The 27455-nt window shown below is 38.6% G+C and overlaps 1 protein-coding gene across 6 annotated transcripts in view; it reads left to right on the forward strand.

The window, feature by feature from the left end:
- PHTF2 (putative homeodomain transcription factor 2) overlaps positions 1-27455 on the forward strand; it is a 187414-nt gene that overhangs the window by 83761 nt on the left and 76198 nt on the right. For all 6 annotated transcript variants that reach the window (XM_072653176.1, XM_072653180.1, XM_072653181.1 and 3 more), the window contains exons 3-5: positions 17694-17750; positions 24922-24991; positions 27094-27252. In XM_072653176.1, coding sequence (XP_072509277.1) covers positions 17694-17750; positions 24922-24991; positions 27094-27252 — 286 coding nt within the window. The remainder of the gene's footprint in view (positions 1-17693; positions 17751-24921; positions 24992-27093; positions 27253-27455) is intronic.

Below are 27455 nucleotides of genomic sequence, written 5' to 3' on the forward strand. Positions count from 1 at the left end.
ATTTCCATACCCCTATCCCTGTAGTTCTTATTTCCCGATTATAAGCAATAAAAGTTCTCAACATTCGTTTCTAATACTTTGAATTCCAACTTCTCTCCCCCTCCCCCTCCTTCCCCAGCCCCACTGAGAAGGGAAGCAATTTAATACAGACTAAATATGTGTTGTTTTGCTAAAGACTTCCATAGTAATCATGTTGTATAATACTAATTATATTGCCCTCTGACTTACCCTATCCCCCTTTATTTTTCCCCCCTACAATTGACCTTGTTCCTTCTCGAAAGTGTTTATTTCTAGTGACTCCCTTTTCCCATTTGCCCTCCCTTCTAACATTCCTCTCGCTCTTCTTGTCGCCTCCTCTCCTACTTTCCTGTGGTGTATATAAATTTTCATATCAAATTTAGTGAGCATGTTATTCCCTCCTTCAGCTACACGTGGGGAGAGTAGCTTTATTTTTCCCCCTTCTCCCTTTTCTCCTCCATTGAATAAGATTTTTCTTATCTCTTTTATTGTTATAGCCTACCCCATTTCATTACTCCCTTTCTCTTCCTGGAATTTTCTTCCTTCACCCCTTAATTTTTATTTTATTTTATTTTAGTGTGTGTGTGTGTGTGTGTGTGTGTGTGTGTGTGTGTGTGTGTGTGGATATCATCTCTTCTGATATAACACACCTTATACTCTCTATCTACTATGTGTATGTGTGTGTGGGCATGTGTGTGTATACAATCTCTCCAACTACCCAAATACTGAGAAAAGATTCAAGAGTTAAAAATATTTTCTTTCCATGTAGTAATGCAAACAGTTCAGCTTTAGAGAGTCTTTTATGATTTTTTTTTCTGTTTACCTTTTCCTGCTTCTCTTGATTCTCGTCTTGGGAAGTCAAAGTTTTAAATACAGATCTGGTCTTTTCCTCAACATGAAATCTTGAAATTTGTCTATATCACTGAATGACCATTTTTTCCCTTGAAGTATTATATTCACATTTGCTGGGTAGGTGATTCTTGGTTTCAATCCCAGTTCCTTTGACTTCTGAAATATCCTACTCCAAGCCCTTCCACTGCATAATGTTGAAGCTGCCAGACCCTGTGTTATCCTGATTGTATTTCCACCGTACTCAAATTGTTTCTTTCCAGCTGCTTGCAGTATTTTCTCCTTGATCTGGGAACTCTGAAATCTGGCCACAATATTCCTAGGAGTTTCTCTGTTTGGGTTTCTTTCAGGAGGTGACCGATGAATTCTTTTAATATCTGTTTTGCCCTCAGACTCTGTAACATCAGGGCAGTTGTCTTTGATAATTTCATGAAAAATAATATCTAGGCTCTTTTTTTGATCATGGCTTTCAGGTAGTCCAATAATTTTTAAATTATTTCTCCTGGATCTATTTTCCAGGTCAGTTGTTTTTCCAATGAGTTGTTTCACCTTATCTTCTATTTTTTCAAATTTTTGGTTTTGTTTACTAACTTCTTGGTGTAACTCATAGTCATTTGTTTCCCTCACTCAGTTCTCTCTTTCAACAAATTATTTTGTTCAGTGAGCTTTTGAACCTTCTCCTCCATTTGGCTAATTCTGCTTTTTAAAACCTCTTTCTCCTCATTGGCTTTTTGGACCTTTTTTTCCAATTGAGTTAGCCTCTTTTTAAAGCTGCTATTTTCTTCAGCATTTTTTTGATTCTCCCTTAGTAAGCTGCTAACTTGTTTTTTAAGGTCTTCTATTGCCTGAGCCAAGTTTAAGTCCCCTTTGGAGGCAGGGCCCTTGACTTCCTCTGACAATATACCTTGTTCTTCCTCATCTGAAAGGATCTGGGGAGACACCTGTTCCCCACAAAAGTAACCTTCTATGGTCTTATTTTTTTTTCCCCCTTTTCTGGGCATTTTTCCAGCCAGTTACTTGACTTCTGAGTTTCCTCTCCACACCCACCTCACCTCCAGTTCTGCCCAGAGCTTGGGGGCTGAGATTCAAATGCTGCTCCCAAACCTCGGGGCTTTCAGTGGGGGCAGGGCTGCTAGTCAGTGTGAGATTAAGTTCAACTGCTCAGGTCGGAGCAGGGTGGCCACATGGGGCTTAGTTCCCTCAGGGGGTTTACATAGAGACCTTCAATAATGGGCCACTGCCTGCTTTGGGAGCCCTTGTCTGCTGCTGCTTCTGCTGCTGCCTCCCGAGGGAGCCTGAGTTATAGGGACACCCTGCTCCCATCTCGACCAGCCGAAAAGGCCCTCTCACTGATCTTTGGTGCCTGTGGGTTGAGGGATCTGTGCTGCTGCTGGAGATTCTGTTCCTGAAGGCTGTTCGGATCTACTCCCCTTGGTGCTGTGTGGTCAAGGCAGGGCTGGGCTCTGCTCCGGGGGTGTAATAGACCTTTCCCGTCAGTTTTTCAGGTCTCTCTGGAACAGAAATCTCCTCCACTCTGTTGTTCTGTAGCTCCTGCTGCTCTAGAATTTGTTGAGAGTTCTTCTTTACAGGTGTTTTATGGGCTGTGGGGTAGAAGCTAAGCATCTGTGTGTCTTTCTATTCTGCCATCTTGGCTCCTCCCCCCTATTTTTTAACATTTTAAAAAAATTTTGAGTTCCAAAATCTATCCCTACCATCCTTCCCCTCTGCCCTCCCTGAAGCAGTAAGCAATCCAATATAGTTTATACATATGTAGTCATATAAAACATTTCCATATTTGTCATTCTTTTTTTATTTGAGTCAGAAAGTGGAAAATAGCATGCTTCAGTCTGTATTCAGACAGTATCAATTTTTTCCTCTGGAGGTAGATATTATACTTCATCATTAGCCCTTTGGGATTATCTTGGATCATTGGATTGCTGAGAATAACTCAGTCATTCACAGTTCTTCAATATACAGTATTGCTGTTACTTTGTACAATATTTTCCCGGTTCTGCTCATTTCACTTTGCATCAGTTCATGCAATTTTTTTGCTTTGTCTGAGATTGTGATTGCTACCCCTGCTGTGGCCAGTTCTTAGAGAAAGTATTCTTGCCATATATTCATGAGACTTCTATACCATCTATAAAACTTTGACCTTACTTATTTCTCATTTTGAACTATGTAACCATAACTTCCCTTTTCACTGAAGTCATCAAATAGTATAGTTTATTTTAATCTAATTTGGAGGGTTTTAGTGAGTTATTTGTATAATTTCTCTGCCTCTTCATCCTTTGAAACAGATAGATTTTGGCAGATAAGCTTCAGTTTATCTTCATGGCATATTTTTTTGGCACATGCTTATCATGAACAGTAAATACCCATGATGCTGAGCACCCTGTTGCTTCTTTTTGCAAGCCTGACACTATCACAGCAGAAGCAGAAGAGAGGGCTCTATGGGATCAAGGACCAGTATCCATTTTACTTTGTTTTATGGGTTGTCATAACCAAAGACTTTATCATCAAGATCTGTGATCATAAAGTGTGCCTTTTGTTGCTTAACTAGATTGGTTTTTTGGGATAAGACCTAATTGTTGTAAGGACTATACTCAGTGTCTTTCCACTATTGCCTTCCCAGTATTCCGGTATAACAGTACTTGTTGGTGTTACATTCAAGCACTCAGGCACAACTCCATCTCACAGTGGAGAGGAATAGGACTTTATGGCAGTAATATGATGTGGTAGAAAGAAGATTGAATTTGGAAGCAGAACATGTGGGTTAAAAGCCTTGCTGTGCTAATTTCCCCCTTGGTTGGCTTTGGCAAGTATCTTAAATTCTCAGGCTTAAGTTGCCTAATTTGTATTTTAAGAGGTTGGACTCCCATATGCCTTAGGTCCATTTCCACAAATAATTCCTGGGGGAAAAAGACAAGAATTCTGTGTGATAAGGAGGCATAATGGAATTTCAGTCTCCATCAGTACAGAGAAGAGGTATCCAACACACAGCCCACAACACTCCCTACTACATCCAGAACCAGATTAAAATGTAGTTCCTCTCAGATTTTCATGTTTTGATGCATTGGACAACACATATTTATTTCCTTTTTTTTTCTTTTTTTCTTTCTTTCTTTCTTTTTTTTTTTTTTTTTACTGAGCTACTATGTGGCCTCTAGGGTTTCTTATGTGTGTTTTAGTGGTTCTCATTTCTATTTGAGTTTGACATCAGCAGTGTAGATGATTCCTAGATTGATGATGTAGAACTTGTTCCATCACCTACTAATTACCTACTCTTTCATATCATTGAGATAGTATATCCTAATATATGAAGTATTTAACAAAGGCCTTGAGTAAGGTACTGTACCTGTAGCATCCTTAGAAGTCTGGAAACTGCACCATATGATCCAATAGTTGTCAGAACTTCTGACTATGAATAAATGTGTGGGCACCTTTGCTCTTTGTTTTGCCATGAAGTGCATAGGAAGCTAATGACTATTGGGAAGGGTAAGCCCATGGTTTACAGAAAAGTTTTCAGAGTCCAACCCAAAGTCATAAATGCAGGTCTCTAATCTCAAAAGAGACCCAATAATGTGTAAAGTCAGTTAATAACTGACCTGCATTTTCCCATACCTCCAACCCAACTTTTCTTTTCCTTTCTTTGCCCCTTCAGATTTGTTTCAAGAGTTATAAATATTGTCTTTCCATGTAGGAATGTAAACAGTTCAACTTTAGTAAGTCCCTTATGATTTCTCTTTGCTGTTCGCCTTTTCATGGTTCTCTTCATTCTTGTGTTAGAAAGTCAAATTTTCTTTCCAGCTCTGGTCTTTTCATCAGGAAAATTTGAAAGTCTTCTATTTCATTGAAAGACCATTTTTTCTCCTGAAGTATTATACTCAGTTTTGCTGGGTAGGTGATTCTTGGCTTCAGTCCTAGTTCCTTTGACTTCTGGAATATCCTATTCCATTCCCTTCTATCCCTCAATGTAGAGGGTGCCAGATCTTGTGCTATCCTGATTGTATTTCCACAATACTTGAATTGTTTCTTTCTAGCTGCTTGCAATATTTTCTCTTTCACCTGGGAATTCTGGAATTTGGCCACAATGCTCCTAGGAGTTTCTCTTTTTGGATCTCTTTCATGCGGTGTTCTGCGGATTCCTTGAATATTTATTTTGCCTTCTGGTTCTAGAATCTCAGGGCAGTTTTCCTTGATAATTTCATGGAAGATGATGTCTAGGCTCTTCTTTTGATCATGGTTTTCAGGTAGTCCCAGAATTTTTACATTGTCTCTCCTGATTCTATTTTCCAGGTCAGTTGTTTTTCCAATAAGATATTTCACATTATCTTCCATTTTTCGAATCTGCGTGGTATGTTCTATCTGTCTTTCTCGAAAAGTCCTTAGCGTCCATCTGTACCATTCCAGTTTTGAAAGATCTATTTTCTTCAGTGAGCTTTTGAATCTCCTTTTCCATTTGGTTAATTCTGCTTTTGAAAGCATTCTTCTCCTCATTGGCCCCTTGCACCTCCCTTGCCAGCTGAGTTAGGCTAGTTCTCAAGGTGCCAATTTCTTCAAGATTTTTTTGGTTCTCCTTTAGCAGGGAGCTGATCTGCTTTTCATGCTTCTCCCTCATCCCTCTCATTTCCCTTCCCAGTCTTCCCTCCACCTCTCTAACTTGATTTTCAAAATTCCTCTTGAGCTCTTCCATGGCCCGAGCCCATTGGGTGGGCTGGGACACAGAATCCTTGATTTCTGTGTCTTTGCCTGATGGCAAGCATTGTTCTTCCCCATCAGAAAGGAAGGGAGGAAGTGTCTTTTCTCCGATAAGTACCCTTCAATAGTTTTATTTCTTTTCCCTTTTCTTGGCATTTTCTCCAACCAGTGGCCTGACCTCTGAATGTTCTCCTCACACCCACCTCGCCTCCTGGTCCTCCCAGCCAGCGTTTGGGAACTGAGATTCAAATGCTGCTTCCCGCCTTAGGATTTTTGGCGGGGGCAGGGCTGCTATTCAGTGTGAAAATTAAGTTCAGGTGGTCAGGGGGAGGGCCGCCTCTCAGGCACAGTTCCCTCTGGGGGTTTATGGACAGACCTTCCACAATGGATCCAGGCTCCTGCCTGTTTGGGGAGCCCCCATCCGCAGCCGCCTCTCAGCCCCCACCTCCCGGGGGGGCCCGAGCCATGGGGGCACCCCACTCCCCTCTCAACCCGCCAAAGAGACTCTCTCACCCACCCCCGTCAGTCACCTGTTGGTCGGGGGGCCTGTGCCGCCGCTGAAGATCCCGCCTCTGGAGCCCTCTCAGATCTGTGCCTCTCGGATCCGCGGGGCTGCCACTGCCGCCGCAGGTCCAGGCTGGGCTCCGCGTCTGCAGCGCGATGGACCTTTTGCGAGAGGTTTGCAGGTCCCTCTGTGGGTGGGGGGACCCACGTGGCCGCTGGAGATCCTGTCCCCGTAGCCCTCTCAGATCTCCTCCCCTCAGTGTCGCGGCTGCGGCAGGGCCGCACTCCGCTCCCCATCCCGGCGCCCAGTCCGTGGCGCGAAGGACCCCCCGCAAGAGGTCCGCAGGTCTCTCCAGAGCAGAAATCTCCCTCGCTCCAATACTCCGTGGTCTCTGGGTGCAAAATTCGCCCTGGCTTGGTCCCCTCTAGCCGTTCTGTGGTTTGTGGGTTCGGAGCTATGTGTATGTGCGTCTTTCTACTTCGCCATCTTGGCTCCGCCCCCCCCCCCCCCCTTCAGATTTGTAAGCATTTTTTAAAATCCTTATTATGTGCCAAGCATTGCGCTAGGTTCTGGGCATGACATGCCCCCAGAAAGACAGCCTCTAAACTCAAAGAGCTTACATTCTAATGGGCAAAGACAGCACATGAAAGAAAATTGAAAGACAGGTGGGGTGAGAAGAAGAAAGAAGGTACCTATGTGAAGGCATAGTATAGAAAGTCAGAAATGGGGCATGGACAGGAATGAAGACATGGGTTACCTGGGTACTTTCATTAAATTGGAGATCTGGGAGGAACCAGAAAATCAGACAGGGAGCTGCAGGGAACCGAGAGAGGTGAGGTTGAGTGAGGAGTGAGGAGTTCCAGGGTGAGGAGGTTTCTGTGGCATGGTAGAGAAAATCCAGGAGTATAGCATAAAAAGTAACCTGTTATAATGCTTAAAGCATGCCTCCGGGAGTAGCGTTAAGAGAAAATATTTTATTTTGGTGGCATTCTTTGCCCTAGAACCTTTGTTTGGGAAGCAAGAAAAACTGATGAAACATCAGTGGTACACATCAGAGATGAGACTTCTGTGTAGAAGGAGAAAGCCAGGAAGCCATGTTGGCTGTTGGTTCTCCATACTCCAGCAGGCCTCTCAGACTGCTGGTGGAGGTCCACTTTGAGACAGAGTCCCTAAAAATTGTTGTGTCATCAGTCTTTAGGAAGCCTTGGTCAGCTGTAAAGAATATCTTTGAGTAGATTTTATTTGGACACAAGTATTTTTGTCTGTGAGTATTCCCTGTCCTCCACTCCTCCCCAATCCTAGTGTCATTGACTCTCTCTCTCTCTCTCTCTCTCTCTCTCTCTCTCTCTCTCAGTCTCTATCTCTCTTCTATTTTTCCTCTCTCTCTGCCTCCTCCCCCATGCACTTGCACACACACACACACACACACACACACACACACGCACACCTCCCATTCATTTAGAGAAGCATTTGCCTTTAAACATGGGAAGCAAAATGGGTAGAACTTGATCACTTTTCCTTTTAATTTTAATAAGAATCCTGTGAACTATAAATAAAACTCAGTTAATGAAATCCTAGATTACCCAAAGCTGTAAGCTGTCCTGTAAAAGTTCTAATGTCAGTTTATATTTTTAATTCAGAAGTTGACAGACTATGGCCTGTAGGCCAAATCTAGCTTGCCTCTTGTTTTTGTATGACTTGTGAGCCATACAAGTGGCCATACAAAAAATAAACGGCATGTAGAATTTGGACCACATGCTATGGTTTGCTAACCTCTGTTCAAAATTAGTTAGATCCTTCTTCCTTCTATCCTTCAGCCTTCATCCTTCAGACTTTGTTATTATGTCTCACCTGTCTTCTCCCTTTGGTGAATTCTTCCTAGAACCTCCATTTTGGGGAAGAGCCAAGACCAGCCTTCATTCTCTCAACTTTGTCACCATTTACCTGCATGAATACCCCTTTTACCCTTCCCACTTTTCTGCTGTCTGTTATAAGAACTAGGGAGGAAAGACTTGGAAAAATAATTAATAGCTTGTATGAGAAATACAAAATCTTACCCAAGCAGTGAACTCCTTCAAAACTAGAATGGACACAGAAATTTTTGACTCCAGGAGAAACTATTAAATATTATTAGAAGATATATTAAAACAAAATCAAAAGATTGAAAAAATACAAGAAAATGTAAATTCTTTCATATCTTAAACAACTAACCTGCAAAACATGTCAAGGTGAGATCATTTTAAGGATCATGAGACTACCTGAATGCCATGATCAAAAAAAGAGCCTAGAAATCATATTTAGAGAAATCTTTTGGCTAATTCTGCTTTTGAAAGCATTCTTCTCCTCATTGGCTTCTTGAACCTCCTCTGCCATTTGAGTTAGCCTATTTTTCAGGGTGTTATTTTCTTCAGCATTTTTTTGGGTCTGCTTTAGCAGGGAGCTGATCTGTTGTTCATACTTTGCTTGCAAGTCTTTTATTGCTCTTCCCAGTTTTTCCTCCACCTCTCTAACATAATTTTGAAAATTTTTTGAGCTCTTTATGACCTTTTCCCAGAACTGATCCCATTGAGTGGGCTGGGATGTAGAAGCACTGACTTCCGTGTCTTCCCCTGATGGTGAGCACCACTCTTCCTCATCAGAAAGGAGGGGAGGAGAAACCTGCTCACCAAGAAAGTAACCCTCTATAGTCTTGGTTTTTTTCCCTTTTCTGGGCATTTTCTCAGCCAGTGACTTGACCTCTGAATATTCTCCTCACACCCACCTTGCCTCCTGATCCTCCCAGCCAGCGTTTGGGGTCTGAGACTCAAATGCTGCTTCCCAGCCTCAGGGCTTTGGGCGGGGGCAGGGCTGTTATTCAGTGTGAGATCAAGTTCAGCTGCCAGGGGTGGGGGCAGGGCCGCCTCACGGGCTCAGTTCCCTCAGGGGGTTTATGCAGAGACCTTCAACAATGGATCCAGGCCCCTGCCTGCTTGGGGAGCCTCGGTCTGCTCCCGCCTCCGCTGTTGCCTCCCGAGGGGGACTGAGTATGGGGGCACCCCACTCCCCTCTCGACCCACCAAAGAGACCTTCTCACCGACCCCCTGTCACCTGTGGGTGGAGGGACCCGCGCGGCCACTGGAGATCCCGTCCCTGAAGTCTGCTCGGATCTGCTCCTCTTGGTGCCGTGGCCGCAGCAGGGCTGGGCTGGGCTCCACGTCCGCAGCGCGACGGACCTTTTGTGAGAGGTTTGCAGGTCCCTCTGGAACAGAAATCTTATCTGCTCCACTGTTATGTGGCTTCTCCTGCTCCCAAATTTATTGGCAGCTCTTTACTACAGATATTTCATGGGCTGTGGGTTCGGAGCTAGAGTATTTGTGTGTTTCTACTCCGCCATCTTGGCTCCACCCCCCCATATTTAGAGAAATCTTGAAAGAAAACTGCCCAGATAATTTAGAACTAGAGGACAAAGTACAAATACAAAGAATCTACTTGTAACCACCTGAAAAAAGTTTCCTCATTTCATTTATAAAGCCATTTTAAACTCTTAAATTTTAAAAAAAAATTATCTCTGTGGGAATTCAGGTTGAACTTGTGTCTGGTTGGTTTTTTTTTTTTTTTTTTTTTTTTTGAGGCTTTGCTTGTAGATGTTTTGTAGTGATTCTCTTTTTCTGAATATAGATCTTCTCATTACCATACTAGCTCTTTATGGTTGAATTATTTTTTGTTTGTTTACTCTTTGTTCTAGTCTTTCATAATTTGTACTTCTGTAATTTTGGACTTTTCCTTCTGTACACTTCTAAATGGAGTGTGTGGGCCTTCTTTGGTACTGTTTTATTTTCTCTTGTGTCTTGCTTCTGCATTCTCTGGGTATTAAATGTCCTATTTTTCAAGAATATCAGGGATGGCAGAAGCTTTGGATCTGCAAGCTTTCATTATACCCAAAAGGAATTGTTTACTTCTGTTTTTGCATAATGCATATTCTCTGACCTTCTACTGCTCCCTGTTCAGATCTGTCACCCAGAGGTACAGGTCCCTTCCTTAGTATGCACTATATCTATTACTGTACTCTGAGGTATAAATGACATAGCTACCAACTGACACCTGCTCCTGCTTCTTGGCCAGTATCAGGTCTTTCTTTGCTGGATCAGGGATCTCTTCTTGGGTAGACACAGTCCTGGGCTCCATTTTGTTTCCCTGAACTGGAAGGCTACGCCCAGCACTCTCCTGGCTACACCCTGTCTCCAGTGTCCAAAGACCTCTGTTGATCTCCCTTTGCCTGGGTCAGAAAAATTACTCACTGTGATTTTTCCTTGGGTTTCCCAAATGGAATTCTGATTTCTAGCATCACCACTGCTGGTTTGAAGCTGCTCCATTTCTTATTTGCTAATCTTGTTCTCCTTCTTTTTCCTTTTTGGCCTTTCAGCAGCCTTCAAAGATATTGATTGATTGCTGCTGGAGGCATTATTAACAATGCACTCTCCTGTCTCACTTCCTTTCAGACTAGTTCTCTGTATTTCTTGGGCATTATCCAGGTCCTTACCCTTAACTGTGGGCATCCCCCAAGACTCTATCATGGACCAGTTTTTATTTCCATATTCTCTTGGTATTTTATCAGTTCCCAAGGGTTCTGTTATCATCTCTGTGCAAATGGCTCCTGAATTTGTATATTCACTCTTAATTCTTTTTCATAACTCTGTATCACCAACTACCTATTGGAGCCTCTCTGGATGTCTGATAGTCAGCTTGGAGTAAACACATCTAGGACATAAGTCATTAACTCTTTTCCTTAAACTCATTTGCTCTCCCAAAGTTTCTACTTTTATGGAGAGTACCACCATTCTTTTATTCCCCCAAGTCCACAACTTTTCACACCCTCCCTCTCACTGCCCTCTCCCCATAGTTCCACTCCCTTCACCAAGACTAGTCAGTTTTGCTAAACATCTCTCTCATCTTGTTTCTTCTTTTTACTAAAAAAGTCATCACCTTGTTTCAGGGTCTCATCACCTCTTACCTGGACTACTGCAATAACCTATTTGGACTCTAGGTTTTCATTGTCTCCCCTTTCCATTCCTTATCATATGCCAAAGCAATCTTCCTACAATACAGATCTGACCATGTCACCCTCCCCCATAATAAAATGCAGACTCTTTAGAATAATGTTTAATGCTAGCCTGCCTTTCCCTCATGCCTTTGGTAAGCTCTTCCTTACTTCTTTGTCTTAGAATTCTTAGCTTCATTCTTTCTACTTGGTTGGAAGTCTTTACATTGCCCTAGTGTAGGATGCCTTCTCCCTCCTCAAATTATATTATATTTATTTATATGTCTCATCACTGACACAGAACAGCTGTGTGACTCTGGGCAAGTCACTTAACACTGTTAGTGCTCTAGGCAACCCTTTAAGATTATAAGTTACGGTGAAGGTACAGAACTATAGAGGGAGAGGGAGTTTCTTCATTCAGGAGTTCCCTGTATCAAAGGCCCATTTCCTATCCCTGTCCTGTGTGTTTAAAAGTATTCTCTCAGTGAAATAAAAGTTCCTTGAGGGCAAAAAAACTTTTCTTTGTGTCCTAGTATGGTACCAGTTATAATCTGGTATCATAGTGTGGTGCTAGTATGCATTAGTAAGTTAATAACTGAATTAAAGTGAAGTTCATGATTAGAAAAGGAAGCAATCCCTATTGGATCCTCAGTGGAAGATCTTTGGAAGCACATGTAAAGAATTATGCAAAGCAAAGTAGTTTATGTCAAAGTATAAATTTTGATTTATATCAGTGGAGGAAATACATCCAATGTAAGATGTAAGTACTTTATGCCAAAACCTTTTCAGCTACTACATGTGTTTAGTTGATCCACAAAGGCTTGCAAACCTTAGGTCTATGACTCACTAGGATGAGGCTCATGGGACCATAATCTATAAAGTGCTACCAAGCATGAGTTGGCAATATTTTATTTTGCTCAGCATTAGAATAGGTGTCGTTAACTTCTATATGCGTAGCATAGTGGGTTTGAAACAAAGAAAAGTCAAGAGCATAGTATAATACAGTACAACTTATCACTTGAATTTGAATTTTGAGTTTCTGATAATTTAACTGGAATTGAAATTTTTCTTTTTAACATTCTACTATTCCCATTTGTATTAATTTTTCAAGGCAATCAGTGGGAATGGCAGGGGGATATTTTTTATTTCATTCCAGTCAGTCAAGCTACACATTTATTGTTTGCTCTTTTAAGACTATTTAACACCTTCATGAAAAAAATGGATGTTGTGAATTGTAAATGGGTATTTATTCTTTAATAAAGTTATATCCAAACCATTTCTTTGTCGAATGGTAACAAAGTCAGTGTCAAGATGCTTCTGCTGGTAGAGCGTTTTGGGACCAGCTGATTTTAGTAGATTAGGTGAGTTTTTATGTGCTATGGACAGCTCATTCGCAGGATGAAATGCCAGGTATTTATCTAAGACTGTCAGAGATTTTGTGTGTGTGTGTGTGTGTGTGTGTGTGTGTGTGTGTGTACGGATGTATCTATATCTCTTCTATAACTGTATCTATTATCTATATAGTTTATTTGGTCTGGGCTTTTGATTTCATTGGTTTAACTGGAAATTTCCACCAACAATGCAAATTGGCAATTAATCTATAACTTAGTCTTAGAGAGTTTATCTGTAAATTACAGTCTTAGTTGCTGGTCCCAGAAGTTAATTTGCCCAAGGTCATATAGCTAAAAAGTGTCAGAGGTTTATTTAACCTTAACTAATCCAACAAACTGCCTCTCATTGATTGTACACTAGTTCTGCTGTTACCTCCTAATTATTTTGAATGATTGAGGTTGCAGGGTATTGTTTGCTCCCTGAGTTGTCCTGAGAGCAGGACTACTATTATGGCATCTTTGATCTCCTATTTTTGTTTGCTAGCTTTAAAGTAGGTTTGGATGAGTGAGTATGGTGGATGTTGAAGCAGTGCATACCACCTCACCGTCTCATTTATTGCCTACATAATACTTCTTATCCTTATAATAACATTTTGGAGAGTTACAAAGATTAGCCCCATTTGGAAAATTAGGATATCTACTTGCATCTTTAGTTGCATAATTTTCCTCTTTTAGGGTGTGGTTAGGTTAGTAGCCTGAGATTTGACAAGATTGAAATATATATATCTTGTATGTACATAGTTGCGTATTCAGTGCTTAGCATAGTGCCTGGCACATCGTAGACACTTAAATGTTTATTGATTGATTGGTATTGTCTTCTTTACTAGAATGTGAGCACCCTGAGAGTTAGGACTCTATATCTGCCTTAATTTTTATCCCCAGCACTTATAATAGTGTCTGGCACACTTGTTGAATGACTAACCAACTGTTCTCAGAGCCTACTACTACATTACTCAATCCATATTTTTTTAAGCACTTACTGTATACTAGGCATTATGTTAGATAACTGATACAGAAGCAAAAATGAACATTCTATCAAGGGAGACAACATATACGTAAATAAATTTACATAGCGTATGTACAAAATACATACAAGACATTTTTGGAAAGCGGGGCATTAAGAGCAGAGTGACTAAGTCTAGAAAGATATAAAGAATTTTAGAACACCAAGGTAAAAAGAGAATACCTTCCAGGCATGGAAGTGGGAGGTAGTGGTGGGAAGGATAGCCATTTTAGAGGATGGAGTTAGAAAATGAAGTTACAGCATGTGAGGAGTACTAGAAGGTCAGATTGGCTGGACTTTGTGGGAGGGGTTTCTAATGTCTTATAAACCTGAAAATGATTGAAATGCCGCACAAAGGATCCTAGAGGCTATGGGAAGCCACTGGAGTTTAGATAGGAGAATGACATAGGTAGACCTGATCTTTAGGGAATTCTCTTTGGCACTTTTGTGGAGGATAGAGTGTAGTAGGTAGAGTCTTTAGGCAGTGAGACCTATTAGAAGGCTATTGCAGTAGTCCAGATGAAAGATAGTGAGGACTAGAATCGCAGAATAATAGTAAATAATGGTAGCTCTGGCATTTACATAGTAATTTAAGGTTTGCAAATTATTTACAATTGTTGTTTTGTTTGATCTTGCAACAGTACTTTGATGCAGGTGCTCTTATTATTGCCAGATGAGGAAACTGAGACTGAAAGAGGTTAAAAGACCCAACCAGGGTATCACAGCTAGGATGTGTTTGGGGCAAGATTTGCACTTAAGTATTACTACTCCAGGTTTAGCACTCTAGCCACTGCAGTAACAAGAAAGTTATATGGAGTGATTGAGTAAGATTAGAGGAATGGATATATTTAAAATGAGGGAGGGCTGGAAAGAAAAGGCCTTAGGAAATCTATTCCCTCACTCTACTTCCGTTATTTTAAAGGTGTTTGTGAAGTGATTTTCATGTAGTTTTGTGGTTTTGGGGCTTTCTTGAACTTGTGAATATCTTTAGCTAGAAATCCATCCATGCGTTTCTTGAAACCTTTATAATAATAGTAGTAATACCTGACTAGGAGGATGGTGGTGCCTTTAATTGTAATAGAAAAGTTGGAAAGAGGGAAACGTTTCAGGGCTATGATAATGAGTTCTGTTTTGGACATTTGAAATGTTTTATGAGACATTAAATTTGGGATTTACAGTAGACAGTTCTGATGGGTGACTGGAGGTGAGCAGAGATCCAGGTTTGAATAATAAACAGATCTGAGAATCTTTTGTATAGAGAGAAAAACACTAGGAGTTGATGAAATCAGCAAGTGAGATAGTATAGAGAAAGAAGAGAAAAGGGTCCAGGCCAGAGCCTAGAGAAACACTCACTATTATGAGCTAACTGAAGATCCACCAAAAGGAAACTGAAGAATGGTCAGATAGGTAGGAAGAAAGCCAGGAGAGCTCAGTGGTGACAAAAAACCTAGAAAGGAAAAAGCATACAGGAGAAGAGATTGCTTAACAACATCAAAGAGAAGTCAAGAAGGACAAGGGTAAGAACAGAGTATTAGATCTGACAATGAAGACATCATTGTGTGTTCATCCTTTGTTGTCAAAGAACACCATGCCATCAGAGAAATAATGACATGACTTGCACTTGACTTTGTTTTGAGCGAGGGAGGGAGGAGGGAAGAGTCCTCCTGACTCCTGCACTGGTGCTCTATCCACTGCACCACCTAGCTTCCCAAGAGAACTTTGGAAAGAGCAGTTTCAGTTCAGTGATGAAATCAGAGGCTGTCACTTTGCAGTATGTGAAGCACTAAGGACCTGATAGTCTTATGGTACTTTGCCCTAGTAAAATCGCAACTTGGTTGTTATTTTCAATGTTCAGGGCCACATTTTAGAGAGGGAAGACCTTGATAAACTGGAGACTGTTCAGAGGAGGATGATAAAGGGACTTTGAGGTTATGCTCTATGACTGATGCTTTGAGGAACTGTGGATGTTGGGTCTGAAGAAAAGACTGATGGCAGCACAGTGGGTCTTTTCTGCTTATATGTGAGCGTTCCCCAAGGAACATCAACTTTTCTCATAAACCTTATCGACTCTCTGCAGATATGTGTTAGTTATATGTATCCAACTCCAGTAACTCTCTTGAACTTCATTCGTGAATTACCATTTGACATTTCAGACTGACTGTTGCAGGGACATCTTAGGCTCAGCATGATCAGAACTGAGTTTATTATCTTTTCCCCAAATGATTTTCTCTTCCAACTTCTATACTATCACTCAAATATCTCAGATTTGTAACTTTTGCACTGGCCTGCCCAGATGCTTGGAATGCTGTACTTCAAAAAATCCTTCTCTTCCTTAAGACTAGCTTCTTCACGAAGCTGCTGCTGCTTTTCTCCAGTATCAGCATCTTCATGAAGCCTTTCCTGATTCTCTCTATTACTAATGCCCTCCCTCCCAAATTACCCTGTATTAACTACTTTGTATATATTTGTGCACAGTACATACTTTCCCCCCCATTAGGATGAAAGCTTCTTGTGACAATTGTTTCATTCTTTGTATTTATTTCTCTACTACCTAGTTGGGGCATCTAGGTGGTGCAGTGGATAGAGCACCAGTGCAGGAGTCAGGAGGACCTGAGTTCAAATCTCACCTCAGACACTTGACACTCACTAGCTGTGTGACCTTGGGCAAGTCACTTAACTCCAATTGCCTCATCCTGGGTCATCTCCAGTCATCCTGAGGAATATCTGGTCACTGGATTCAGATGGCTCTGGAGGAGAAGTGAGGCTGGTGACCTGCACAGCCCTCCCTCACTCAAAACAAAGTCAAGTGCAAGTCATGTCATTATTTCTCTGGTGGCATGTTCTTCTTCAGCAATGAAGGATGAACACACACTACTACCTAGTACTGCCCTGTGCCAGTGCTTAATAATTTCTCTCTAATTGATTGACTAAACTCTTACAGGGGTTGTCATGTGAAGGAAGTATTCGACTTGTTCTGTTTGATCCCAGAGGGCAGAAGTAGGAATAGTACATGGAATTTCCAGAGTCTGGTTTAGGCTTGGTAACAGTGAAGATTTTTTAGCAATTAGAGCTGTCCAGAAGTAGAATGGGCTGCCTTAGAAGGCAGTAACTTAAACAAATGCTGGATAACTAGTTGTCAGTTATGGAGAGGATATTTTTTCCTTTTCATATGTAAAACATCTATAAATGTTCCTTCCAACTTTGTGATTTCTTGCTCAGCTGGCTGCAGTATTCCAGGATTCCCCTGACTTCTCCATGATGCCCTCATACTCTTTTTCAGCCTTTTGTGGATTTATTTGTTTTCCCCTACTGGATTGTAAACTGCTAGAGGGTAGGGACTGTGCGTGCGCACATGTTTGTGTGTGTGTGTGTATTTGTATCCACAGTGCTTAGCACAGTGCTTGCCTGAGGAGGTTATGAAATTACCTAACACTAGAGTTCTTCAGGTGAAAACTGGATAACCACTTTTCAGGGGTGTTGTGCAGGTACTTCATGCTCAGGCATAGATGAATTCAGCTGTAGGATCCTTTCAAATTTTGTTTTTATTCATACCACGATGACAAATCAAACCTGTTGTATTCATGTTTATAGACTGAGTCAGATAGCTGTCCCAGTGGTTTGAGTATTGAACTTAGAGTCAAGAAGAGTTAGAATCTTGCCTCCCTGGCAGATCACTTAATCTCTCTCAGCCACAGTTTTCTCATCTTTAAAGTAGGGAAAATAATAGTGCTTAACTTCACAAGGCTAATGCAAAGATCAAATGAAATAACATCTAAAGCACTTGTAAGTTTCAAGTCATTAAAATGCTTATCATTATTATACCGTCTGTGTTTGCTGTGCTTTGTATGAATGCTGTTTTTGATTATCATGGAAGCTATTTTTCCCTATTATTCCAAAAGTGATCTCATAATTACATTTAAGTACTTTTCTAGAAGGGCTTATAAACTTAGGACTAATAAATCTAAATAATTTCTTTAGAATTTTTAGATCAATAATTTTATTTGAGGTTAAAAGAACAGTTTAATAGGTGTAGATAAACATAACACATAGGCTTTAGTTAATGAGAAAATTATGAAGAAGGAAGTTAGGCTTCTAATAAATAGACCAAACTGTTGCCTAGTGCTGCCCTTTGAAAGATGCATGAACTCATTTTAATTCTTTCTGCATCAAGTCACATTAATGATTTAATATGTTGTTTTCTCTTTCTAGATTGGAGCATATGATCAACAAATATGGGAAAAATCCGTAGAACAAAGAGAAATCAAGGTAGCAAAATTGTATTCTTTTATACTTTGAAGCACAGTTTCTTATAAATTTGATGGTGTTACAATTTCAGTTACTTTTTAAAAAATCTCTCTGTGGAGTTTTGATATAAATGAATATTAACATTACAATATAAATTAGAAGGTAAGATGATCTTTGGTATCATTCTTAGACTATACTTTTGCTCTTTTGAATTTTGCATTCTAGCATCTTTGTCTCCTTATTTCCCTTTATGAATTCTAATGGTTATCTTTTATTAGCTTCTCCCCTCCCCCTTCCCTTGTCACCTTATACTTCTAGTTTATTTTTTTCTCCCTTTTGATGCTGTCATTGCTCTGTACAGTTGATTAGACTGGTAAGTATTTCAGGGTTTTTCCCCTCTAAGTGACCTTGTGCAAAGTATGTTTTCCATGATTGAAATCTTGCATTTTGGTGCTACTAACAGAATGCTATCAATTCTAAAACAGTTTTGGAATAGCTGGCCAATATTTTAAAAATTGAATTTTTAAAAATTAGCCAAAAACCTCTTCTGTTACAGCTTGTTTCACCTTGCATAATTGTTGACTTTAATAACATATATACTTATTGATTGTGATTTGCAAGTCTTTGAGAAGATAGAAAATATTTTATTAACAACATGCACTGATTCTGAATAGTTAAAATTTCTTTAAAATTTTTTTCGATATTGCTAATTAATTTGGTGATATGCATGAGCTAAGCCATTGTAAAAATTTCATGTGGATTGGTTGAACTTATCCAGTTTGTCTTGAAACTGGATAAAAGGTTGATTATCAGAAAGTTTGATATTAGATTAAAAACAAACTTGTCATTTTAAAATATGGGAAAGTGTATTAAGTCAAAATTGTATGCTTGCACAAAATAGCACTAAATTCTGAGGTTCTTTGTAATTTTTAAAAGTGTTGATTTTAATTCATTGGGATATAAAAATGACAATTTGCAAAGAAATGACATATTTATAAACCTACAAAGTGTTTTTGGAAGGACACAGCCAAACTACTCTACTTTAGACAGAATTAGGAAATATTTTATTGCTAAAATAGAGAAGAGGGTAAAATGGAATTTTGTCAGTGAATTATTCTCATGGGAGCTGACAGACTTAAAAACAACCAACAAAACAAAACCTTGGGGTTGGGAGACTAACTGTTGCCTCAGATTTTCTCTTTAAAACTCTGACAACAGTAAGTTCAGAGGCATGTAAGACTTTTAAGATCAACAAACAAAAAAAATTATTTGTAGGAAAAATTTTATGTGGTTCAGGATTAATTTTTTTGATTAGGGGTTTCAAGGCAAGTAAGTACATTAATAAATTGGTATGTAAATAGTCATGGTTTTAAAGAAGTGAAAAATTTCACTATCTGTATTTTAGGAAGCCCTTTTTTACTACTTGTGTCACCTTATTTAACAGTGCTATTAGTAATTAATAGAGAGATGAAAAATGGGCTAAATATATTTCTTTTGGGTAATTTAACTTGAGTTATATAATTGATAATTTTTTAGATTTTATAATCTTTTTTAAAAAAGTTATTGATTTGTGAAAACTGTATTCACTGCTTGACTCACTTTTTAATAAAATCTTCAGGTTTTTTATTTTTGGAGCACCCACTCACATTGTAATACTTTAAAAAAAATTGTTGTCTTGAATAATCATGAAAAAAGATTAAACAGGATTTCCTGTATCTGAAACTCCTAGTTATCATTTTAGGTGGAACCTAAACACATTTCATGCATAGGAAGTACAGAACAGTGAACCAAAACATACTCTCTAAATTTAAAAGCCATTTTAACTTTAAAATTACTCTTTTAATTTGGTGCTTTTATGGTCAGCATGTACTGTGTTCTATATATGTACATGTACATGCATATATACTATGTAACATATATGCTATATAATATATAGTATATTGTTAAAATTATGTCTTTGGTAAAAATATAGCAATATTAAATTTGAGTATATTCAAGGAAGACTAAACTCCTTTTTTGAAAATTGATAACTTATGCTTGATTTTCTGTATAAAATAACAGTTCTGAGTATTTCCTTCTCCATTCCTATTTTAACTAACTTTGCTTTCATTTTTATTTATTTATCATGCAAAATTTTTTTGAGCTCTCAGTAAGTAGGAATCAAACATTGTTGACTTATCCAATATTGACCATCTATATGAATTAGAATATTTCTGGCTTAAATCAGTCAATCAATCAAGCATTTTAAGCATTTCCTATGTGCCAGACACTGTGCTTAGCACTGAGAACACAAGAAGAGGCCAAAAAGAGTACTTGTCCTCCAGAAACTCACAATCTAATGATGGAGACAGTAATTAAACAAGTTGTATAAACCAACTATATACAGAATAAACAGGAAATTATTAAAAGAGGGAAGGCATTAGAATTGAGGGGTCTGGAAAGGCTTCCTGTAGAAGATGAGACTTTAGTTGGGACTTGAAGGAAGTCAGGAAGGCCAGTAGGCATAGCTAAGGAGGCAGAATATTGCACTCATGGAGGACAACCAAAGAAAATGACTAGAGCCAGGAGATGGAGGGCAGCTATGGGACACAGAGGATAGAGTGCCAGGCCCAAAATGAGGAAGACTCATCCTCCTGTGTTCAAATCCAGCCTCAGGCACTTTATGAGCTATGTGATCCTGGGCAAGTCATTCAATCCTATTTACCTCGGTTTCTTTGTCTGTAAAAATAAGTTGGAGAAAGATATGGCAAACCATTCCAGTTTCTTTGCCAAGAAAACCCCAAAAGGGGTCATGAAAAGTTGCGTACAACTGAAAATGACTAAACAACAACAGAAGAGATTAGACTGTCTTTTTTTGTGGAACAGCAAGATGACCAGAAGCATTGGGTCAGGGAGTAAGGTGTAAGAGGAGCTGAAAATTGAGAGGAAGGAAGGGACACTAGGTTATGAAGTAATTAGAATGTTAATGGAGGGTTTTGTATTTGATCCTGTAGGTGACAGGGAGCCATTGGAGTTTACTAAATTGGGGGTGGGGCATGGCCAGACCTGCACTTTAGGAATAGAGAGTGGACTGGAGCAGTGAGAAATAAGGAGGCAGACAAACCATCAGGCTATTGCAGTAGTCATGTGCACTGATTGAGTCTATCCATTTAAATTGAAATTAGATCTTATGTTCTCATTTTGAAAAGTTTACTAGTTATTCAGAATATGGACGATCCATCAATCAAATTTTTAAAAAAATCTTTTAAAAAATCTTATAGTGTTCTATTAGGTTGACTTATGAATGATAGAAGAACCCTGGTCAAGAAGACCCAAGTTCAAATCCATTCTCAAACGGTTTTGCTAGCTTTGTGATCCTGGGCAAATCATTTAATCACTCCTTCAGTTTCCTTAACTACAAGATGAGGATAACGATACCTCTCTCCCAAGGTTGTTGTAATGATGAGATGAGGTAATATTTGTAAAGTGCTGAGCACAGTGCCTGGTACAGAGTAGATGCTTCTTAAATGCTTCTTCCCTTCCCTGTCCCCCCAGAAAAAAGGCATCTGAATGTGTGAAATAACTTTAGGATAGAAGGGAAATTTTGGAACAAAATAGAGGACATTAAAGCCTATTTTCATACTAAAAAATTGTCACACATAGTAAGCTTTTGTTGTTGTTCAGCTTTATTTGGATTTACTTTTCCAGTGTATTAAGACAAACAGAGGTTAAGTTGCCCAGGGATGCAGCTAGTGAGTGTCTGAAGTCAGATTTGAGCCCAGGTCTTCCTGACTTCAAGTCTGCCTAGCATTTCACATATAGACATAATTTCATGTCATATAATTTAAAGGTGAACATCATGTCATAGAATTTAGAGGGAAGCTGGTGTCAGCATTTATGCCATGCTTCTGTAGAGCACGTCTTGGAAAGACTCCAGTATTTAAAAAAATCCATGCATCATCTAAATCATTGTTTGATTTTGCTAAAATGATCATAGACATTTCTAGAATGTACCTCAAGTTCAATGCAGGAATTGTCTTAAGCACCTTATTTGTGCAAAGTTACTGTGCTGATAATACTGGAGATATAAAAAGGAAATGAAAAAGTCCCTATCTTCAAGTTGTTTACATTCTATTTAGCAGTGGTAAGACCTTTTAAAAAACTTTCAACTTAGAAGAAACAGCATATTTTTGATCAAAGAATGTAGAAGGGAATGGAAGGGAACCTAAGAGGAGATCATCCAATCCAACCCTCTCACTTTACTGATGAGGAACCTGAGACCTATGGAGGTTAAGTGACTTTCCTAATTTCTCATAGGTAGTAGTAAGCATTAAGAATTTTTCAAGAGGTCTGCTACCTCCACATTCAGTGCTGTTTTTATTATACCTTGTATTCCAAAGACATTTATAAAAAGGGGGGGTAGGGGCCTATATGTAAAAAGAAAAATTATAGCAGCTCTTTTTGTGGGGCAAAGAATTGGAAATTGAGGGAATGCCCATCAACTGAGGAATGGCAATGGCCACAAATTGTAGTGTAAGATTGTGATGGAATACTCTTGGGCTATAGGAAATGATGAGCAGGATGCTTTCAGAAAAACCTGGAAAGACTTACATGAGCTGATGTGAAGTGAGCAGAACCCAAGAGAACATTGTACACAGTAATAAGTGTTGTACAGTGATCAGTTGTGAATGACGTAGCTATTCGCAGTAATGCAATGATGCAAGATAATTCTGAGGGCCTCATGATGGAAAATGCTGTCTACCTGCAGAAAAGCACTGGTGGAGTCAGAATGCAGATTGAAGCATACTTTTAAAAATTTCCTTCTTTTTTGTGTCTGTTTTCTTTCACAACATGACTAACATGGAAATATGTTTTGCATGATTGCATATGTATAACCAATATCAGATTGCTTATTTGTTAAGTGAGGGGAGGAAGAGAAGACAAAAATTGGAACTCAAATTTTTAAAAATGAATGTTAAAAATTGTTCTTACATATAATTTGGAAAAATAAAATTTAATTAAAAACAAAAAAGAGTGAGGGCTGGACTGCCTGTGGCCTTTACTCTTCAAGCCTAGGGGGTGGGGGGAATCTCCAGGGGTTACCTCACTGGTGAGTCATTCAAGTAGCTTTTATTAAGTGCTACTGTGTTCACTATACTAAGCACTGGGGATACAGAGAAAGGCAAAAAATAGCCCCTGCTCTCAAGGATTTTACAGTTTAGTGGAAGAGACAACATGTAAACAACTGTGTGCACATAAGATCTATATGGCATAAGTTAGGGACAGCCTCAGAGGAAAGGCACTAAGATTAAGGAGGACTGGACAAAGTTTTTGCAAAAGGTGAAACTTGAGCTGAGACTTGAAGGAAGCTAGGACAGCAAATTATAAAAGCTTACAAAATAATCTTCTTGAAATCATATTACCCTTTTCTTCAAGAATGCTTAGTGCAGGGGTTCTTTACCTAGTGTTCATGAATTCATTTTTAAGAAATACTTTGACAACTGCATTTAAATGTAATCGGTTCCTTTATAAACCTATGTATTTTATTTCATGCATTTAAAAATATTCTGAGAAGCAATTCAGTATGATCAACCATCATGCCAAAGTTATCACACACACACACACGCACACACACACACACATACACACACACACACACACACACATACACACACACACACACACACACACACACACACACACCATGGTTAAGAACCTCTGCTTTAGTAGTTCCTTGTTAACATTAAGATGACTCGTCTCGTCCAACAAACAGTTATTAAACACTGTGTGCCATGGATTTGGGGAATAAATAGACTAACAAAAGGAAAACACCCCCTACCATAAAGGATATTGGATTGTATTGGGTGTGTACAGTGTATAAATAGAGAAGTATGCCCATAATAATTTGAGGAAGGAGAGAACACTAACAGTTAAAGGGGACCAGGAAGGGCCTCTTGTACATGCCACATAAGTTATTAAGCCTTTTGAAGAAAGCTAGGGCTTCTAATAGATGACAGTGAAGAAGGAACATGTTTCAGTCATGGAGGGGACAGCGTGTTTAAAGATAACTGGGCAAGGAGATAGAATGCAGAGTTTGGGGAAACGCAAGTAGGCCAGTTGAGCTGAGATATATAAAATAAATCTGGAAAGCTAAATGAAAACTAGATTGTACAAACAGCTGAGTGGCACAGTGGACAGAGCAGTGGACCTGGAGTCAGGAACACCTGAGTTCAAATCCAGGTGTGGATACTTTCAAGCTGTATGACCTTGGGTAAATCACATAATCTAACTCAATTTCTTTAGCTGTAAAATGAGGATAATAATAACACTTATCTCTCAGGGTTGTGGTAAGAATCAGATGAGACAGTATTTGGAAAGCATTTATTACAATACCTGGCACATAATAAATGCTACATAAATGTTGGCTATTGTAATTATTACCAGGCCAATAAGTCTGAATTTTATCTTAGAAGTAATAGCATCAGTCAGGTTCTTGAGGGAAGGGAGTGTCATGACCAGACTTGTACTTGAAGAAGATTATTTGGCAGGTATTTAGAAAGTGACATTAGACATTGGAAAGATTGGAAGTTTAAAGTCCAAGGAGGAGGTTGTTGGAAGAGTTTAGACAAAAGGTGATAAGGACTTCCTTCAGCCACATTTACAGATTTATTTCATTGATTCTCTTTCATGGGTTATAATTCCAGCCAAATTCTCCTTCTTGCTGTTCTCTGAACTTGGCCCATCTCCATGCCTGTTTATAGGCTATCTTCCCTTTCCTAGAATGTACTTCTTCCTCACCTCCACTTCCTAGAATCCCTAGCTTCCTTTAAGGCTTGTGACATATCACCTCCTATAGGAAGCATTTCTTGATACTCCTTATTATTAAGGCTCTTCTTTCTTAAATTGTTTTGTATTAATTTATCTAATTACATGTACTCCCCCAATAAACAGACTTCTTGAGGGCCTTTTTTTCAATTTGTGCCTTGTATCCCAAGTGCATAAAACAGTGCCTACCTAGCACATATAATTGAGTAGTAAAATTCATTAAAATCTGTTTCATTCCATTTTAAGCATAAATGCCAAGTATATTTTGTATTGAGTTTCTGTAGATTTGGGCATTACAAATTTAATGGGAAAATATCTTTCTGCTATGTTGGATTTAACTTTTTCATATTTCTTATATGTTTAATATTTCTTATAATATGTTTCCTAGGGCTTAAGGAATAAACCAAAGAAAACAGCACATGTGAAGCCAGATCTCATAGATGTTGACCTTGTAAGAGGTGAGTACTGGATATGAGCTTTAGGTTGATTATAGCATTTGATTCATATAACAATAACTTTAAATATAGAATTAGAATCTAAGAATGGGAGAGTTTTTTCTGCTCCAGATTTAAAGAAGATTATTTTAACAACTGTAGTCAACAGCCCATAAGAGAAGACTAGATTTTCTGATACTGAAATGTCATTATAAATTTGTTAAGAAAAGTGATTTTTGATCCAGAAATCTGTAAATATTTGTCACTGCATTTAAAGTTCTTTTCAAAGCCTTGTGAGAAATAAAAATAAGGTAGATCTATTTCTGCTCATAAGAATCTTATAATCTGTTTAGAGAGATAAAACAAAAACCTATGAAATGGTAACAGTGCAGAACAATATCTGATGTATAGAACATGTGATGGTAATAAATGTTTTAGGAATTTAAAGAAGAGAAAAACAATTTTTGACCAAGGTGATTAGAGAAGACTTCATGGAGGAGTTGGGACTTGAGGTAGACCTTAATAAATAGGATTTTACGAAGAGAGGGAGAATGGCATTTTAGGTGACAGGAAATGACAAACAAAGATGAGAAAATGGGAATGAACAAAATATGTTTGAAAGGAAAGTGAGTATATTACCCTGGAATAAATACATATGTAACATGCCACTTACTAGTTTTTAACTCTTTCCCCTTCCTCTTTAAGTAAATTAAATCCTAGGTTCAGAGGATAAGCTCTGATAGATCTTACCAAATTGGGAAGGCCCAGTGATGGATTTTATTTCTTTTTATTCCAAGCCTACGTAAATGCTCCAGAGAGCATCATCACTAGGATAGCTTCAGAGTGATGAATTTTTCAGCCATGGGGATTCTGAAGGACCATCTACTAAGCATTTGTTTTGCTGATGTAGGGACTTCCCACAAAGGCAAAGTCACATGCCTGTTCTATTGACATTTTTCTACCACTTAAGCTGATTTTCTCTTGTTTTTGTATTTAGTTTGACTACAAATTATACTTTTTCCCTTTATTTTATCTCTTCTGGTTTTTTGTCTTTTCTTCTCAGTCCCCCATATCACTATGTTAAATTTAATTTCAATGTCATTATTTCCTAGTAAAGGGCAGTAAACCCTCTGAGAACACTAGCAATTTTCTTTTATGTATTTTTTCTTAATCTTGCTGCTTAGGTGATGATATACCTTCATGGTTTTATGTATTTGCCTTAATAGATATAGATAGTAAATATAGAAAAAGAAATCCAGAAAGTACTTATAGAAAGTATGACAAATATAGGAAAGAAGAGAATTTAAAAGTAAAACGACACAAATACAGAAATCCCTTTAGGATTAAAATACACACATATTTAAAGGATAAAAAGTAGAATAAATGAGAGCATTTAAATAGAATTATTTTTTCAGTCCTGTGTGAAGATTGTTCCCAGAGGTAGTAAGTATAGTACGTAAATCCCAAATCCAATTTTTCTTAACAGAACACAATAGTATTTGCTTATATAAAGAATTCTAGTGGTATTATCACAGGAGACTGGGAAATTTATAGACTTTCTTTTATATTTGTAAAAGTATAGGAGGAAATTTCTGTAGTTGTTTCACTTAAAATTACTCATTTTTAAATGCATATGGTCATTTGATTATATAATGTGAAATAATTCAAATACATGTAGAGATCCATGTTTCATTGGTGTGGATACTTTTGTCATTGATTTCAGTCATACTGCCTCCAAGTATACCAGTGCTTCAGTCATTGGTGTAGCAAACAAACAAACAAACAAAAACAAAAAACCCAAACCATCCATTTGTCTGTCTCCCTGTTTACCCATCGGTATCATCACACTCTGCATCACCTTGTAAGATGCTTCTCTGAATTCATTTACTTTGGTCTTTATGAAAAAGGCACGCTCTTCCATCACTGGGCCCTATAATTTTCTAGTTTGATAGAATGTGTCAGATGTGTCATTGAAAGTCTCCTCTTAAACCAAGAAGTACTGAATAGTATTTTAGTAACGGGAAGTATTTGGAGGAGGGGAGATGTTAAATTGTTCTCTAAAACTGTAATTGCATTTTATAGATAAAATGAATAGATACATGCACTTTGCCTTTTTATCCCTCCAGGATCTGCATTTGCTAAGGCAAAGCCTGAGAGTCCTTGGACTTCCCTAACAAGAAAGGGAATTGTTCGAGTTGTGTTTTTCCCCTTTTTCTTCAGGTGGTGGTTACAAGTAACTTCAAAGGTCATCTTTTTCTGGCTACTTGTTCTTTACCTCCTTCAAGGTATGAACAAATAACAAGAATCTTTTTAGTTCTAAACATGTTTTTCAGGATGTTTTAAATTACTGTATCTTTGTTTTATATATATTAATACTAGCTCCAAAGTCAGTTTAATGCTATCTGTGAAAAGCAAGATCATTATTTTCAAATTAAAATTTAATGAAATATTGAATATATGAACAGATGGGAGAAAATAGAAATTAGAA

This window comes from Notamacropus eugenii, chromosome 3 (assembly GCF_028372415.1).
Source record: "Notamacropus eugenii isolate mMacEug1 chromosome 3, mMacEug1.pri_v2, whole genome shotgun sequence".
Lineage (NCBI taxonomy): Eukaryota > Metazoa > Chordata > Mammalia > Diprotodontia > Macropodidae > Notamacropus > Notamacropus eugenii.